General features: G+C 39.7%; 1 protein-coding gene across 1 annotated transcript in view; it reads left to right on the top strand.

The window, feature by feature from the left end:
* Positions 1-19,852, top strand: part of klf13 (Kruppel like factor 13) — a 25,745-nt gene extending 5,893 nt beyond the window's left edge. The window contains exon 2 of the mRNA XM_008412258.2: positions 12,716-19,852. Within this exon, the coding sequence (XP_008410480.1) occupies positions 12,716-13,023 (308 nt within the window). The 3' untranslated portion in view covers positions 13,024-19,852. The remainder of the gene's footprint in view (positions 1-12,715) is intronic.
* Positions 19,853-19,880: the final 28 nt, after the last annotated feature.

Raw genomic sequence — 19,880 nt, 5'->3', positions numbered from 1 at the left:
ATATATAAGTGGGCAGTAAATGTCCCAAGGTACATTAATTTTACCATATGCAGATTAGCAATAATTAACAATGAAACCACATGTAATACAATGGTCATTGTGCCGTCAAAAATATGTTAACCGGGAGTCCATTTTTAGAGGGTAGAAAGCCCTCCTCCTGCTCTACAGAAAGCTTTGGAACGCCACACCCCTAAAAAAAAAATCTCTATTGGGGAGAAATGGGATTCAGCCTTTGTCTTTCCTTCGTCTCAAACTCGTCTCACTTTATTGGTAGGTTTAGCAGCATTCGCAACAACTGCACGAAGATATACTATCCGGTGAAAACAAAAAGAACAGACCAGCCTTAAACACACTGGGAGGCCAAATGCTTGAGGATTTTCTCTGTGGCTGGTACAAAGTCATTTACTATTGATTGGAGTCAACTTTTACTGTTGCTCCAGCAGAGCCGACTGCCGGCTGTTAAATCGCCATTTGTTAGGAAAACGCTAAAGGAGAGAAATGTGGCTTATAATTACAACAAAGAAGATTGTGTCTATTGTAATTACTGTTTTGTTTTGTTTTAGTGCAGCGTTACCACAGCTCATTATTCGTTTGGCCTTTCAAGCCTTTTCTTTTGTCTTGTTGCTCGGCTTTTGTCCTTTAATTTGTTTTAATAAGGATGGTTTGTTTTGATTTAATTGGTAAGTTCCAGAAACTCCTAATTTTGCTGCCTTGTCGCAGAGAAAGCTCCAGCCTTGCTTCCAGCAGTCAGTTCCCCCCTCCATCAGCCCAGACCATGTGAGTTTTGTGCGGTTTTTATTGCTCCGTGGTAGCCCTGCCCTCGTCTCCGTGCCTAATAAGCGTTTCCTTTCGCCTGCCTCTCTGTTTGGATATGCTCCGTCGTCTGGCTTGCTCCACTGGGCAGTGTCCTATAAATTCTGATAATAATGACCCTCTCTTCCCGTTTTACTGGGCAGGTCCAAAATGTGGGTCATCTGAGTTTAGCAGGGCTGCCTCAGCCAATCTTAGCATGTTTTCATGGAGTCAGACTCAGGCAGCCTGCTTCCTTTCAGCCCATACTAGCAGAATCACGAGAGAACTGATCCCAGCCTAGTCAGGTTCAGCCAAGTGCTGCTTTCTAATTGAAGGAGAAACACTGTAGACAACAAACAAAGAGCCAGGGACAAGATGTTCCCTCTGGCTTCTGACACTCAGGTTTGCCAGATTTTTTTTTGTAGAGGCCTTTTAAAGGAGCAGTCTGTTTTTTTTTTGTTTGTGTTTTTTTTTTCTCTCTCTTTTACAAAATGTTCATGACCAATAAAAAAAAMCCCTGGCCTATAACATTGAAATTTTATAATGTTATTTGAAAATTCCTGAAACAACATGTAATTATCATTTTTAGTTTGTTTAAGTATGTTGCAAGCTGTTAAGGGGGTTTGTAAAGGGCCAGTTCCTCAAAACAAGAACAAAACTAAAGCATTTATTTTATGCTGCTAATTTGGTTTTGCCCCTTACTTCCTTTGCATTACATATTCTAATTCTTCCCTTTCTTAAGATGTAAATACACATTTCTTCTCTGGCCTGTGATTTGAAATCTTGGAACTCCCAAGTTTGAATGCATAAACAGTTACCGTTTGAGGGGACCCCCTCATTGGAGATAAATAGGTTTCATTTTACGTTTCCTTTTGTTCACGCTGGGTTCAACGGGGACATCCTGGGTGTAGCACACACAGGAGTACACACTGAATTTAAATCACTCATTATACTGCATTGAGTTTGATGCTTAGGAATCCAGAGCAGTTTAGGGGTCTAAGGTTACCAGACGGCTTTTGTTTGGTATCCTTATGTTGGAGGTGGAGCCATTTTTTTTCCACTGCAAGCGTCCAGTAAAACGTGAAAAAAGCAGAAAGAAAAAATGTGGTGACTTCAGACTGATTTACAAATAGAATGAGTAGTGGTCTATATTTTTTTCAACATTAATTCAAATTTTCTCAAGTTTTAATGTATTAGACCCACGCACAGTGATGTGTTATGATTTTAAGTGAAGTCTCATTAACATCCCGTAATCATGTCATGCACACTGCCATCTCCAGAAAACTGATGGCCCCTCGCTTGTCTTCCAACCAAGCCCCCCCCCCCCACAGCCAGATCTTACAAAAGCCTGTCTTTTCAGGGTACAATACACATGTGAAACCTGCTGTTCACACAGAAGGGTCTGGGGCCAATATTTCTTAATGACAAAGAGCCTAATGACATATTTTACAGTTGGGTTAATGTTTTTTTCGGAACCTCTTTTGTGTTCTGCTTTGGTACCGCTAATTCTGTTAGATGGTTGTAAAATCCTTTACTGTCCTAAACAATAAGTGGTACCACCTGGCAGCACAGCTACAGCCTGGTTCTTCAAATGTGCTACCTATTTTTAGTCAAATAACTCTGGTTAATGACATTTTTACATGGGAAATTATCCCAAATTCCACATGGAAAGAGCAGCAGGAGTCCCTCATTATATATGCTTCATCCCCGCCAGTGGTTTTATATTTGGCTGAACTGTAACACAGAGTGCTCAGTGTTCCTGTGTGGTTGGTGGCAGTGATGAGGTATCAGGGTGGGGATTGGGTTTTCCTGAATCCATTCTTGGCACGCTAATGGGTAAAAAAAATAAAATACTGAGGGGCTGAAGAGTTCAGTCTGACTAACTGACCAGCAGCAGGACTTCCACCAAATAATGCCGTCGTACAACATATTATGATACCTTTGAATCACATTCAGATATTTAGATAATGATGTCAGATTTTGCTGCTTTTTTAACCACCAATTACATGTTAATACAGTGCAGCCCTGGATAATAAATGGGGCAGAGTTGTGTCAGATGACTGAATTTCTTGATACATATTTGAGACCCGGCAACGACCTCAGACCCATAAAAGAAACCTGTCATTTCCTATTTTCACCCTTTAAGAAAAGAAAAATCCATATGGGAGTCATGTATATATCTGGTCTAGCCCTTCTTCTATTTGGTTACTTGGCCCTGTTAATATTTTTTGAAATATTCCATATATGGTCCTTTTCACTATTTTCTATTTGAAATTGGGCTTAAAACATGATCATGAGCAAACATCCTAAGCTTTTTGTACTTGAAGTCAAATTTTATTGAGTTCTAGAAAAGTCAGTATTGCAAATAGGAAAGATGGAGACCCCTGAGCCAGACAGATCTCACTATCCAGTACATCTATCATACATTAAAAAGACATGTTCAAAGAGGAATAAGCTTTMATTTCACATCTGACTTTGTATAATATTGAGTCAGAAACACATGCTTCAGTAAAATCTGTTTTTGTAAAAACGTGCTTAAATGTATTGATTTAAGAAAAATGTTATTAGCCGGTATTGCTGAGAGAAGTTTGTCACAACAAACTTCTCTCACAACAATTAGCATGCCTTGTCTGCATGTTAGCTTTCATTATTTTAGTCTAAATTACAATTTCACGTTGGAAAACTTTTGCTGTACATGTACAAATGTTCCTTTGTTGCAGTGTATATTTTTGCTGTTCTGCTGTGAAGCAACAGCGTGTGACATTATAACTGGTTGGCCCAAGTGGASCAGTACTTTATGTGTCCACAGAAACAAGGTATTAGTTCAATCTACTTGATCCTCATGATGATAATAAAGCCAGAGTGGAGCCACCATCTTGCCTGGTAATCCTCTGGTGCAGGGTTACTGTCCCATTGAAGATATCTCGAAGGCGTTTCTTGGTGCATATGCTAACCATATGTTATCCTACATGTGCCGGCAGCAGATCAGATTCTTGATAAAGAAGCAATATATTCTCAATTTGACTGCGAACGAAGCAGTCGAGCATGCAGCGCTGACAATCATAGTGCTGAATGGCCTCTGTCAGCCCCTGCCCTGGCTGTGGTGTTTTCAGTGGCCCCCAGGGTTCATGTATTCTTTAGCTAGCTGTGGAGAAACTCTATAAAAGCTGCTCTGTCCTCCACCCGCCTCTCCCATTGCTTTCCTGCCTGAGAAGCGTAGTAGGTGCTGAAGCGGTTTGTGTTGAGAGATCAAGATCTGGCCACGTCTTGTGGWGTGGGGTTGATTGGAAATAGARGGAYACAGACCTGTGGAAGACTGTGAGTTTTTTTCTCCACAACCACAGTATGAAAACTGCTACATGTYGCATGCGATGAAGGGATCTGTAGCACAAAGAYAGAATGTACAGTAGAGTGCGGCGGGATGGGGGTGGGGTTATATACCAGGGTATTCACTGTCAGTGCCATCTATTAATGTAGGTCATTTATTCAACTGCATCTACAGCCAATTTGATTAAGGTTTGTGGGTGCACAACCTTAGGAGCAGAACCCCCTTCGGTCAGCAAATTACACTAACTGTGTTCACTATGTGTTATTAAAAGCAGGTTAAATAAGAGATCAACTTTAGGCACTTTCAGTGGGAGWAGTTTAACTCAAGTCTTTGCGTCTCAGTTCGTTCCTCTACAGTATCTTGTAAAACCATTAGTACCTCTGGATCTTTTCGATTTTGGCACATTACAACTGCAMACACAAACCATAATATTTCCATTCTTAGATGATGGGACAAAAAGTCCTCTAGAAAAGCTGAAAGCTTAGGATATTGTTTTATAACCTAACCACTATAAAGTTCTCTTCAACTTTGTCTCTGTCCTATTTGTTGTGTTCCTTGGTCTTTGTGGTGTGGTTTGTTTTCTAATGTTCCCCAACAAACTGAGAGTTTAAATTACACACAGGTGGACTCTGTTTTTCTAATTAARTGACTTCTAAAGTCTGCTGATGAGACTTTGGGGTTAGCAAAGTACGGGGCCCTGAAAGCMATTGTACGGTACACATTTTATATTTTAAATTCTCCTTAAGCTGGGCATCCACTGTACAATTTTTGTGCCRTTTYGAGTCAGTTTTCTAATCGTGTGATGATTTTTTTCGGTTTAATCGTGTGTCGAGCCGTTGTGTAGCACATGGGGACAAMGACAAACGATTAACACTCACCCTTAATCAACAATCTTAGGGTGACACAAAAATCAAAACAGTTTGAAATTCTGTTGACCCCTCGTGAAAGTATGGCACAATTAAAGCAGAGCCTCAAGTCAAATTTATATTAAACCTCTCACGTTGCGCATGCGTCGACACAGAAGAGGGAGTGAAAGAACGGCAAGCATGGTGCCAAAGATGTTTGTTTTTATTGGACATTATCTCATTCTCRGGTGTGTTTCCTTCACTTCTGGGATTTTTCCTCCTCCTTCTATATTGCAGTTCTGAATTCAAGAGACTGACTTGTTGCACACACACGTACAGCGTGAGCAGTCAGGTCGTACAATGTGAGAACAATTTGTGAGCTATGAATTATTGAACCCTATGATGYAGTCATACAGTTTGAGTAGGAGCTGAATGCAATTACTCAAAATATAGTTTAGTGTATGCCCAGCTTTAGGAGATATACCACTTAAACCACAAGTACAAGCAGTTGTATACAATGTATGGACTGAAAAACAAAATTTTAGTCATGTGTCTTTCTTCTTCTACATCACAATTATGCAGTACTTCCTTTTCTCCATCTCAGCATATCCTAATGAAATGCACTTTAATTTCTGGTCATCAAAAACTGAATTTGAAGTAGTATCTTCACTGTATTGTGCAAMGTGTGGACAATGTGAACAATAGTGTATGATTAAATGAGCAGTTATTTGTTACGGGTTAAGGAAGAGAGTGGCTCATTGTTTTTGTCAGAAAAACTTCAAAACTTTTCTCTCTCATCCGCCATTAGCCTTTATTAAGGCAACTGGAAATTTCTCCAGCCTGTATCTCCTCCAATCACAGCCTAACAGGATCTGGCCTTTTTTCACTGCCCATGGAGGATGTTGATATTATGGGAGCGACGGTGTCAAAAATGTCATGTGAACTGGCATCATCCTGCTTGACAATTGTAGATAATGATTGGACATCACTGTGGAGTCACTGTAAACACCCTTTAATGACAACGACTATTTGTCTGCTGTCGGTTAACTTGGCTTTGAAGCATAACTCTGCCTGCAGCACATCTAACGCCGCGTCCTCAGGTCTGACACAGTGATTGAGTGTTGGAAAATGTAAAGAGATGTTCAATGCAGACTGCCCTTTCCCTAAATAATTGGATGGATGAAGTAATGTGTGTCAAAGTGTGAGCAGAAATCAGAATGTCCCATTTAACTCACCTCCATGGCTGTGTGTGAATGTCAATAGGCCTGCAAGCTGGCCGGTGGGAGAGAGTTACGGTTAGCGCGAGCAGCCCGTCCGACAGAAATGCATTACAAGAGAGCCACTCCTRCTGGGAGAAAGGCTGCTGCTATTGTTCTCAATGTGACAGCTACCRGCTAACGAACAGAAGCAAGCTAGCTAGGKCCCTATCAATAAAGGCAAAAGATGATAATACAGGAAACATAGATGTTTCTGAAACACCTGACATCACCTTAGGTGTTCCAGTAGAGCTTGTTTGCAATTTACTCTTAATTAAGGTGCCAAAAAAAAAACATGTTGCTACTTAGTGATTTTTTTCCCCTGCTAATTTGTCTTCTCTCCCAACGAGTTATTCTCTCATAGCCGAGCAGACGGATAAACAGTCGCTCTGATCACAGATGTGTTTCGACTCAAGCTGTGTCTTTCTGCAAACCGCATGTCTGTGTTGTTATTTTTGCATATCCAGAGCCTGTGTATGCTGCTTTGTGAACAATGATAGGAGGAGCTGCAGAAGCCTTAATGTATATATATATTTTTTTGTCTTGCCCACACATGTTAGTGTTTATATCGTCTTGGCACGTGATGGTGCGTGTAAAGGGAAAGAGGGCGGGTGCGGTGGGTTAACCCCGTCTGCTCCAGCAGTTTGTGGCAATGAGGGACTCGGTGATCATTTTGGTGTTCTTCAAAGCCAAGCGACTGGTCTGTCTGCTGGCTCCGAGCTGGTTGCAGGTTATAGTGTTGTAAACATGAGACRAAATTATTGGGTTGTGCTCAGCTCTACCACTGGAGTGAGTGTCCCTCTCATTTCATGTTGCCAAGCTGGCTGTTCCACTAAACTGACACAAATGTGGAGTAAATCCAACTCCTATAAGGTACGGGCTGCATTCTGGCTAGAATAATTTGTTCCCTTCTTGAGACGTTTGCTTCTAAAATTCTTTGCATGTTTAAAGAAATGCTTCAGGGTTTTTCACCTGAGCTTCGTCAAAAGGTTAGAAGCAGTGAATATGYTGCCTAAAGTAGATTACTGTCATGGCGTCCTTCAAGTTATTTTTGTTCAAACTCAAGTTAAATCCATAATGGCTGAAATTTCCATTTTCACATTGCAGATGTGTCATTTGGTCTACTGACAGCAAAGAAGGTGTTAATTCAAGCCATTAACCTTAAGCCAAACTTAGCACATAAAAACTACACATATGAATTATTTTCTGAATATGCAAAAAGWTTTAAAATTTAAGCATTTMTTTTAGAAGCCTAGTAGGTTACAATATTTATCTTACTAAAAATCTAATACTAGTTAATATKGAATTTCTGAATTAACAGGATGTACTTTTATTATAAAGAATCAGAGATGTATTTGAACTGCCGCCCTAATTTAAGTGTATTAGAATAAAATGTCAGATTTAAGCTGTGCTTATTTAGCAATAACCTGGCCTGAAGTTATTTAATGCACATTTCAGTTTTTGAGGCATTCTTGTGGTCCTTATCATGACGCTAACAATTACAATTACAACCAGTCATTGTCTTTTGCGAAACCGACAATATTAGTCATTACCTCAAATTGTTAACTACTGGCTTACTTTGATTCCTGATAACTTGTGAGAACGATTGTTCATGGGACTTAAATCCCAGACCTATGGATTTAAGGTCAAGCATTAAGCTTTATTTTTTTGCAACTTAAGTGTGACTCAGAAAAACCCACCTCTGGCATTGTCATTTAGTAGGACTCTAGGTTTATGTGCAGTTCATACGGAGAGGCTATTAAAGAGAAGACAATGACTATTTTTATAAAAATAATTTTATAAAAAACCCACCAGTTCAATTTTCATAATAACGTACKTTGTTAAAACRCTTGAAGCAAACACAATAACAGTTTAAAGTACCAATCACGTTAACTGTTCTGGCATCTTTGAGTTTTAAGACGGACGTCTGCTTCGGTCTTGCTCAGAGTAGTTGTTTGTGTCAGGGACCAACTAATCCGGGTTTATGCTAAATAAAGATCTCAGGAGCGTTTTCAGCTGCGGGGAAGATATTAGCTGCTCAAAACCTTTTACCAAAACTCCACGCTGTCAAAGTATCCAAAAAGAACACATTTTATGTGTTAGGTTCTGTAAAATATGTATCCAGGTTGTAACTGAGCAGGAAACAGAAAGTTAACTTCAAGGTGATCTTTGAATTATGTTRAGAAACTGTAATTTTCCCAATCACCCCAACCAAGGAATTTACTCTTGCTCACTTCAGGCAGGGAGTCAAATAGAGTTTTTCAGGTGCATGCTGTGTGCCTATGCCTGAGGATGCAACAGGAATTTTATCTACATTTAGCTGAAATGCTGGTAGCCCTTGTTGGAGCAGGTGATCGAGTTCCTGCACCGGTGCYTGCGTCTGCCTGCGTCAGAAGAGAGATTTGATCTCGCCTTTGCAGATAGAGTCCTTTACACCTCAGGGATAGATTCCATTTCTCTCGAGCGTTTTCTGCGAAACCACTGAGATATGAATGAGTTGAGGACRGAGGGATGAGCTGCTTATTTACTGACCCACTGGACTCAGTGAGAACAGTTATATAACTGCAGCACCTGTGACATAATCACACCACCTTTGAGTGGGGGGGTARGTGGGGGACACTGGTGCTTAGCAGAGGTGGGGTTTTTTTTGCGTGCATGATGTAACTCACTTTATGGGTAACTGGGTCACTGTGTTCGTTTGAGAGAAGCTTCCCTCCTGTCTCCCTCCACCAGCCCCTCCTTTTGCCCTCGCCCTCTGCAACTGACACGTTCTGCGAAAGGCAAACCATGCATGTGGCAAACTGCCAGGGACGGGATAACCAATCGGTGGGGCCTGACATCACAGTCGCCACGCTGCCCCGCTGTGGGAGGACTCTAACTGGATGGGAAGAAAGGCAAGCTCTGGTCACATTCTTTTTTCAGCAGAGATGCTGAGTAATCGCTGCAGTCTACAAAAATAGCCTGGACAGTGACATCCCAACGGCGCACGCAGCGTTATCATTTTCATTCAAAGCATCTAAACATGCATGAGTAGGGTTTTTTTTTGGTAATGTAACAAGTGAGTCCATGATAAATCTTTTCAAAATTAATTCTTTTTTTTTAATGTAAAATTTAAGTTAAACCCCCCCCAAAAAAACAGGTTGCAAAAAAATGGCCACTCTCAGAATACTTTTTAGGAGGAACAACTTTTCATTAAATTTTAACAGTCTTTTATGCTGGGAGTCAATTAGCATCCCACTAATTTTTCAATATTTGCCCTGAGGTAACTCTCCAAAACTATGAGATTAAGCTCTAATCCACAAAGTCCAGAATTTAGATCTGGACTTTGCCTCAGCAAATCCAAAACTCAAATCTTCATTTTATTAATTCAAGCACGGACCCACAGTGATGCAGAAAGATTAAATTCCTCTTCATCGATGCCTTCAGGTATCTGCGTGATCAAATATCCAACCAGGTTTTGGCACTTTTGAAAAATTTTTCACCACTTTGTCTTCTCACCAGATTAGTTTTTTTTTATAATGATTTTATGGGGCCCCATTTGGAGGCCACGTAAAACCTTGGAGTCTGCAGCATTTTAGTATATGAGACCCACCACATAGCAAAGAGTTGTTTGGGACTATGCCTGTATACTGTAGTCTTTAAATCTAAAACCTTTTTAAAGTTTATTCAGAATGCTTTGGGGTTTCGTCTCATTTACTGAAGTTAGATATCTGATGCTTCCACGATACGTTACTTTATCAGGGCAACCAGACGGGGTAGCTCAGCTTTTCATCTGTTCAAATATTAATGTTGGTTGGATCTGTTACTCTGGTTATTGACCCTTAAGCAGCCTGCAGAAMTTGGCTCTACTTTTAGGGCAGTAACTCATTTTGCAGTGGCAGGAGGGTTAAGCCCAAGCTCCCTCCTGCTGCTGATATGATATTAAATCAGTCCAACATGACACACCTCAGTCAGATGAGTGTCTAGTAATTTAAACTCATTTTTAACCAGGCACTATATGTATTCCTACTGTAGTTTCAAGTTGGAAAATCAATGTGTTTTTACTAGTTCTCATAAAAAMCCCCAAAAATAAACACACATTATGTCCATATGCAAATTTATACTCATCGGTTAGTGAGTTTAAATACATGAAGTGATGCGTGAACCTGCAGGAACTGCAGTAGGCAGGGCCGGCTGTGTTTGTCTGGAGCTGAGGTAAGGCGTCAGAGACAGGAACACAAGCTATACTGTCTAGACTTGCTCTGTCTGTCTGCATGTTTTGTAAGCATGCAAAAAGCGGGGGTGGGGGGCTAGGAGGGATCTAGACTTGTAGTGAACCGAGTTCATGTTTTTGAGACTCCCTGGCATATGCTAGCGTATGAATGTTTGACAGTGAACAGTGCTTGTTTCCATTGTGGCCCACATGGGAAACCGAAGAACAAAGAAAGCCTTTGGTGGCCTTTTTTTTTTTCCCCCTTTTTGTGCCATCTATAAACATTTATGCATCCCATTATTTTTTCTCATTCATGCCTCAAACCACTGGCATAGGTTTTTATAATGATTGATAATTCTTATTCACAGGAGAAACCCTAAATGTTTAAAGATTAAGTCCTGTGTTCGCTGGACGTGTTGTTTTATTATTCAGAAACTCAATGAATATGTACTCAACAGCATGATCTATCAGGCAAACTTTGTGGGTCGTTTTCATGCGCACAGTTTACAGAGTAGAATGACATTAAAACATAATGTATGGGGTAGTATTCAGCAGTTTTTAGTAGATTTGCTTAAATCCCCACTTTAATTGCATGATGTAAGGGAGAATGTGTGAATTTCCATGTTCCAAAGCACAAATCGCTGCATGTTTGAAAATGGGTTGGGCAGCCATTGTGAGTGTGATTAGCATCTGGAGCTGTATAATTAAACTGTGTCTGCTAGTTCAGTGTCACGCCAGTTTGTTAGTAATTTATCACTACTAAAGCAGTTACAGCTTATTAGTTTTGTCATGTTTTCAGAAAACTCTTATGATTTTTAATATTCTTCTTACAGAGTTATTAGACTGTAGGAGTAACGTTGTTTGTTTATTCACAGCGAATGAGTCATCACTCCTGGTGATGAGGTGTTTATCTGATTAAGATAACCAGTGTTATTATCAGGTTCCATATGGCTCCCTCACATACACTCAAACTATTAGTGCTGCCAAGCAAGCCTGGTATAGCAACGTAATCAAACATCAAATGAAAGCAGAGGCCTGTTGTGGCCCATTTACTGCTAATCACATGCAGTTTACATTCCTGCATGCCATTCTCCAAAAAAATATTTTACCTTTTCAGAAGTTAAATCATGTTTCGACTTTGTTCTTTAAACCTCCAAACTAGTCAGTCGTWTCTGACCACAGTATTAAAAACACTCACTTCTAGATTTATAATAGGGAGCATACACAAACAACATAACTACAGTCAATACTTTATGTTAGATACTAAAGGGRATGATTTCATTTTAACACTAAAAACAGCATGGACAGAATAAGCCACAAGTTGTATTACAAATGAAGTGATGTTTGGGTTAATTTAACTGATTTTTAGGTTTACATTAGTTCCACAGTAAAACATGTGACTTTTTAAAAAGCAACCAATCTGTTATTGGCTAYGCAGAATTAGTCATTTACCAGCATGAATGTATACCAACATTTTTTGAAAGGTAATATTTTAAACCGACCAAATATTTCCACGATTTTACCATTTCTTGTTTCCTCCTGTGAAAGAGATCAGGAAGTCTKAATGAGTCACTGAATAGTTCAAAATGGAAGTCTCTAAAGAATCACAAGAATCCTGCTGCTCTCTCCTGTAATCGAACAAAATGGATCACAATTTTTCATTCAGCAATTGATTGACACTACCAAACGTATGTTGAAACAGCTCCAAACCAGTATGTCGGCAAAAGAAATGAGCCAGACGTGGCTCTGTACACATGTGTCTGTATGTGTGTGTGTGTGTGTACTTAGCACGGGAACTTGAAATTTCTCAGTTTGGAAGCAAAATCCACAGAGGAAGTTTCTATTGTACTTTAATGTTATTAGAAGTTACACAGGCGTTTTGAGTTTAAAAACAGTGTGGCCTCACACAAACCTTACATAATGTACTTAATCTTCTTGTAACATTGCAATCAATGGAACCCATCCCACTTTGGAGGTTATCACCCCATTAAATGGACATTATCACGTCTTATCTCTCCCCTGTGGCCATGAAGGGTCAACCTCTGTCTCTAAGGACTCTATATCAGACATTTTCACTAATCCTGATAGAACACATAAAAACCTGCAGAGATTACTGATGAACAAGTTGTTCATCAGTAATCTCTGCAGGTTTTTACGTCTCATTCGGCATGCAGCATTCTACTGCTGCCTTCTTCTCCTYGTCTGTCTTGACAAAATAAATTACAGTCTTAACGAGACAATTTAYCCAGACACTAGAAGGATCTAACTTTTACTCCATATTTCTCCCGTATGTGTTCTGCAGGTGAGCGGCCCTTCCCATGCACCTGGCCCGACTGCAGTAAGAAGTTTGCCCGTTCTGATGAGCTGGCCCGCCACTACCGCACCCACACGGGCGAGAAGAAGTTTGGCTGTCCACTTTGCGACAAGCGCTTCATGCGCAGCGACCACCTGATGAAGCACGCCCGGCGCCACTCAGATTTCCAGCCCGGCATGTTGAAGAAGCCCCACGGTGGCAGCGCCACGCGCCCCAGCTCTCTCAGCGACTACAGCCGCTCGGATGCATCCAGTCCCACCATCAGCCCCACCCTCAGTCCAGCCAGCTCGCCTTAAACTGAAACCTGGTCGCACTTTCCAGGCCCACCGACGTGAGGCCTGCAATTTCATCATAACACTTCTGTTGCACAGTTGTCAGCAACCCGCCACCCCCTCCTTTGCTATTCCTGCGCTTGCTGTGGTGTACCATACTGTACATAAGTGCTTATTGTAGTGCAATTACTTGTGTGATCCTAAAAGAAGATAATGCCTTTCCCAGATGGCGATACCTCCATTCTGTACCACATGTCTGTATTTTTTAAGCTTCTGACTATGGCTAGTTGTTTATTGTATATTCACAGTTTAGAAGAAGGAAAACAAAACAGGCATCGTCATATGTCTTCTCAAAATGTTTTGATTTTAACAGATTTCTTTTTATTTTATTGAATGGGTTAGGAGAAGGGGTTCACACACACACCTCAGGATCGAAGACAGTTGCTCTTTCTGTAATACCACAGTACTCAAGAGTACTCACATTGACTGCACAATATACTCATCACTTTATTCGAAAATTCAACGGGGAGTTGAATTTTGCGCCCTGCTCAGGGATGGCCTTGTTAGCTTGAAAGAATGAACACGGTGAAGAGAAACATACAGTACATACTATACTTCAGCCTTACACTCAACACAATTTGCACTCTATGCTTTGTTTGTTGGCTTTCACATTTGAAGAAACCAGTCATAAAGTCATGCGGTCATTTTTTTGCGAAGCTTCAGTTCGTGTTCTGTCCTACGTCTAAGGTGGAGGTCCAATGTAACTCTTCATTTCCGAGAAAACAATCATTGAACCTGCCGTGGAAAACAAATACGTCAGAGCTAATACCTTTTGACGCTACACTGGGGATAAGATGTGCACTGCATTAAAAAGTTCTGGCAGTGCAAAGTGTGTGAATCTACATGTTCAGGCGGATTGGGATTATATTGGGTTAATATTTTTTTTATAAATGTACATAGGTTAAAAAAAAAAAAAAAGAAACCCTACTGAACCTTTACACATTGAGAACGAAGTTTAAAAGCAGCTGTTGGTGCCTAAAAGTAACAGAGTTCCTGCAAGTTTCTGTAAGTTCACTGAAATGCTTTTGAAGACTATTTTGATTTACATTAAAGACCTGCATGATTTATGAGGAATAACGTAAAAACATTTACTTAAAAGCTTGTAATTGCTTAATTATTAGCTTAAGCAACGTAAACACAGCATTGCCAACTTTAATTGGTGTTTTCCAGCTGAGTTCCTTTACATTAAGGCTACTCAACCCTTCAAGGCATTTTTGGAGTTAATGAGGTACATTAAACTCTTTTAAAGTCAACAAATAACTCAGTCTCAAGATCTATAGTGTAATCTGTCAAAACATCTTCTTAAGGGAGATTTTTTTAATCTCTTAATTAAATAAAAAGTTGAATCTAAAAGACTTCTGTGCAAAATATCAACATAATTAATATCCTACTTAACAGATAGGGCGCAAAAGTCAAAGAAAGAAAGAAGGGCTAAACTAGAGATTAATATTGTCAAAACCATAAAATCTAGACACATGAGCTCAAATGGGCAGGAAAACGAATAGTCACTGGARATGAAAGGTCAAATTTAGGAGGTCCATGTACTTTCCTGTAGCTTATYGTAAGCTTCAGAACAATTACTGATGACGGGTTTTAGCCAAACGAAAATCCTTGTTTTCACACCAAACCTCTTTGAGTAAATACTTTCCTATGACGAAGGAGCTGGTTGTGGATAACAACTAGAATTCTTAGATTTTGATTATCTAAACATTCAATTTTAAGGCCAAATGATGCTTTATGTAGTTTTATCACAGCATGAAAACAATAACATTCTTCAGCCAGAGCTACAAATCACCAACTTAGGACACAAAGATTAATCAAAGAAGCAGTGAATGAATGATTGAATGAGGTAAGCCATAGCTAAATGTACTTTAGGATTGAATCTGAAAAAAATCAGGCCTAAACTCGAGATAGCTCAAAGTAGGACTTTTGGAAACCTTGCAAAAACCCTGATTACTCTCTGATCAGCACATATTTCACTTGAAATGGAGACAAAACAGCTTCTGTAGCAGCAAGATATTTCCATCTCATCAAGCACATGGGAGAATGTACCAAAGAAGCGCTTTTTATTCAGTGCTGTAGGGAGCATCGCAGGTAGAGTCACACACTCAGTCACTTCCTCCTGGCTCAAGTTCCCTGGAGGAAACAGCTGCACCCAAAAGAAGACATTCCCACCCCGCCGGAGGTAGTGCTAGCATGTCGTTCGCCCGGCGAGGCCTTTCTCATCTGGCTCTACCTGTTCTTTCAGCGAGCCAGCTGAATTACATTAGTATTGCCTAATTAGGAGGTCAGACGTTGGCTGATCTGAGCTGAGGGAACAAAGCAGATATCAGCAACAAACAGGCAAGAGAGGGCAGGTCCTGATAAAAGAGGAGAGGTTTTATCACAAGCCGAACAGCACAAAGGAGGAGACACACAGAAGCAGACACCCCCCATTTCCTCCCCCCTCCAACTGTAGAAACAGCCAGCAGAAAAATAGCTGTAATTGGTAGCTTGATCTGAACTGCAGGATAAGAGGAAATGTGTACGAACAAGAGCTGTTTGTAGACAGCACTAGCAGCGTGGGTGGGAAGTGCCTGACTCCATCCAAAGCACAAACAGAATTCCTTCTCACACGAGCCGGAGAATCAGATTTCACAATGCAGAGGAAACCGTCGCTCTGGGCTTGCATTGATAAACCTGAGCTTCCAAACAGCTGCTTTCAAACTTCCTGTCTCTTTGMAAGGTGGGGGGGATTTGGGGGACTTTCGAAGAGTTGCAAAAACATCGGAACCAAAATCAACATATCAGCAAATTGCAGCTCTCACCAGACTGATGTCAACCCAGCATTTGAAGCTCAAATGTCCCTGTGAGAAAGCCGACAGACATGCCTCAGTAAGTCAGGCGAAAGTGGAAACAAGCACCACTATCAGAACTGCTGCACCCCTGCCGGTCTATATGTTATGCCCGCACTTTTTAAGTGCTTCACTGCTGCAGTTGGATCCGCATCCATGCAGTTCAGACTCCTTCAGACTTACTGCCATCAGAGCTAACTCAAGCGGTATCTTGCGTTCGACGCTACATGCATGTTAACTTTGCTCTGAAAGCGAGGAGTATTTCCTTTTTTTTCCCCCTTTGAGTCGGTCTGGCAGGTGTAAGTTCATGAATGTCAGGCCTTGTCCTTTTTCCTCGACTGCAGCCATCTTCTCTTTAAAGTCATWATGAATCCCCCTCTCATTCTCCCTTATTTAGCTTGAAAAGCAATGAATTTATCTCAAAACACAATCCTTTGTGTGATGTTAAAATAGTTTGCGGGCTGCAAGATGACACTTTGAATGCCACTGATCTGCAGCTCTCRAAGACAGAGGTGTGAGAGTTCACCATTTTTTTTCTTGAAGCAACAACTGCTGTTGATCAGCTTACCTTCTGTATATTCCTGTTTTGGTTATAATTTTTCGAACCTGGTTTAAAGCGCTCACTTGCAAAAGAAAAAGAAAAAAAAAATAGGAGAAAAAAAATTACGCATTAATCAGTTTTTAATCTGCAATCTGCACATTTTCCTCAGGGTCAACATCTGCCAAGCAGATATGGGACAGTTTGTGGATTTTGTCGTAAAACCAGTCACCGCACGCATATGTCAGGCTGCCCACATGTGGCTGCCCCATCGGTGGTCCTCGGTGCCCAGTGTTCACTGCTGGTCAGTGTGTGACCATGCTGGTAACACAGGACCAACCTCAGTGCAGCCCTTTTCGCCTATTACATGTCTTGATAACATCGCACAATCCTGCTATCGATCCACTCTGAAGCTGTTTTAACTTATACAACCATTTGAACAGAAAAGCCTGTACCTTCAGCCAGACTGCAAAAGTGACATGTAGGCATCCACAGACAGAGCGTCTCAAAAAAAACCTTTACTCTCACTGTATCTAATGTACTTGAATAATTCCAACACGCAAGGCCATTGAACACAATTTTGTACATGTCCGATTTTACTGTTCTTTGCTTTTTGCTGTCCGAGCCTTTGAGAGAAAAAGGCATATAATCGCCTGAATTGTTTGTTTCATTTTTTTTTCTTATTAATTTCAGATTTTTTTGTCAGTTCATTTCAGTAACTGTTTTAGAGTACATCGCAGCTCGAGGTTCGAGCTTGTTTATGTGTAAATTTAAAGTTTGTGCGCTATTAGCAGGGTTTTTTTTCCCCCTGACTACTCTGTTGATGTCAGGGATGCGGGTAAATCCTGTTATCTGCAATTCCAAAAAGTTCCTTTAAATGAAAAAAAAAAAAAAACTAAAGAAACTTTGGGGTGGATGGGTATTTTTTTTTTTTTTACCTCTGTCTATGTCAGTTTCAGATTCAGTGATTGATTTCTTTTTATTGCTTTAGATTATTTGAAATGTTTTCCATATTATTAGAGACCACAGAATTGTGAGTTAGCAATGTAGTCATTATTTGTATTATTATTATTATTATTATTATTGTTATTATTATTATTATTATTATTATTATTATTGTTGTTGTTGTGTGAGGTTATGTTTTCATTTTATTTTTTTGCAGAATTATACCTCTTGAGATATTTGAATTTTCATTTACCTTCATATCTTTTCAGAGCATCCATCATGTAGCTTATGTTTGCTTAATGAGTAGCAAAAAAGAAATTTGGTTTCATTTATTCCTACTTGAATGAAGAAGTAGACAAAGAGAGTTTGTTTTTTTTTCTGTAAAAAACTAAAACAGAAACACTGGGCTGCATTTTACGTAACCGTTCCATATTGCCAGATCCTGCATGTAACTCAAAGTACAAAGAAAAAAAAACATCTTTCCCAGACAAYATTTGTATATTTTTATTGCTTCATGCTAAGAAGCTATTTGAGTATCAAAGTGATCCTCAGCATTTACATCCTTTTGACTTCAGATCCATATTTCTGCTGAAGATCACATAATTCTACATGCAAGGATTCTCAAATACTGACAATACATGTACAAATTCAAGCAGCAAGCTAGCAATTTAAAGTTCACAATATATATTTAATTAAAGACATCAGTGTGTTACTGATCAAACATCGTCAGCAGAAGTACAAGCATGATCCGCGCAGTCGTGTGCCAAAACTATAGCTGTAACTTCTTGAAGAGGATACAAATGTTGAGCGTAAATAATCTAGCTTCTATCAGACGTTATATAAAAAAAATAATCTTGTATAGTTTTATATAGAGTTTGACCTGTCAAATGTTATGTACAGGATTTGATCAAGCAGTTCTGCTCTAAGTTAAATGTTTCTGTTCTTTATGCTTTATGTGAGCATTTTGCTTTGTGTAACTGTGTTGTTATTGTCATTAATTTTGCTCCTTTTTGTTGCTGTTGTTTCTGTTCAATGCTGAAGCAGTGTATATTGCTTACTGCAGCTGTTTTTAACATCTTAACAACTTTTGATGATAGTCGCTTGTCCATTCCAAAGGATTTAAGATTGCATTTGCTCTGAAAGTGCTGCTTCCCTTGACCTGATTTATTATCATTTTTTGTGGGTTTCTGAATAGAAGTGTGTCCTGACAGTATACAAGGTACGTTTTCTAATGCCACACATGCATTAGACTATGTTTGTACTAAGCCAATTTGAACGAATTACCTACAAAATTACCTACAAAACATAAAAGTTACAGAGCATGTCTTCCCACACGACAAAAACCTAAAATTTTTGCTTTTCACAGTCGGGGTTTTTCTTTTATTTGTGTTTTTTAAGAGGCCGCCATATAGAGTTAAAGAAGGGTTGTTGATCTTTGTTACCAAAGGCTCTGAAGGGAAAAGAATGAATGTTGGAGTAGTTTTGAATCCAGCTCTGTTTGTACCAATGGAGTTCAAATTCAATGTGTTGTACTAGCTGATAGATGGATGTCGTGCTTGACATGGACCTTTTTCTACATCTCAAGTAGGCAACGTTTCTTCTTTTTTTTTTCTCTGCAAAGTCATTTGAATGAACTAAAATCATTCAGTCACCCAAGCCAACGTACTCAGATTGAGTCTAAAATGAACAAGACAAAAACAAAAAACAAAAACGAAAACAAAACAAAACAAAAAAAAATTAAACAAGCAGATCCAAACTGTTGGTACTTTTAGTTTGAACTTGTCTGCTTGAAGAGACGCTGTGCAGCATCTGTTCCTCACTGCAGAGAAAGTCTGTTGGATAATGTTTGTCCTTTAAGGATTAGCTCGTTTCAGGTTATGCAGCATACAGTGGTGTCAATGACCTCTTTGACAAACAGAGAGCCTCTCACCAGCCTTTTCGGTTCTGTTTCCTGTACCTGTTTGTCTTCAGTGCACCTCCTCAGTGTAATGTTGCTCTCTTGATACCTCTGTGTGTTTTTTCCTCTGCACCCTCACCATCAGTTGCCTGTTGTAGTGACTCCATGGTGCTGCTTCCCCTCTTATAGCACCATTATAATCTGTTCTGTAAATAACTCTCAGCTCAGCTATGGCCAGTACATTCCTCTCAATGACCTCACTTAAAACCTTCAGGTGATTCTGTTATTCTATTTTTATTGTGTTTCTTTTTTTTTTTTCTTCTTCAGCAAACCAAAATCACTACATTCAAGTATTACAGTTGTACAGTTCAATGAATTCAACACACGTGTAATGTGCTGGTCTTAGCTGCTCTGTTGTATCTTTTTATGGCATTATTTTTTACATGTTAGACAATATATTGTGACCATGTCCTATGCAAATATGAGAAATAACAGATTGTTGAATAATGTATGTTGTCATAACTTGTATGCATGAAATAGTGAGTTTACATTTGGAAATAAATTCATAAAATAAGCCACAATAATTAGCTTTGTCATATTTCCAAAA

This window comes from Poecilia reticulata, linkage group LG6 (assembly GCF_000633615.1).
Source record: "Poecilia reticulata strain Guanapo linkage group LG6, Guppy_female_1.0+MT, whole genome shotgun sequence".
In the NCBI taxonomy this organism is placed as follows: Eukaryota; Metazoa; Chordata; class Actinopteri; order Cyprinodontiformes; family Poeciliidae; genus Poecilia; species Poecilia reticulata.
Note: the sequence above shows the minus strand (reverse complement) of the source record. Positions and strands in the feature narration are given on the sequence as shown.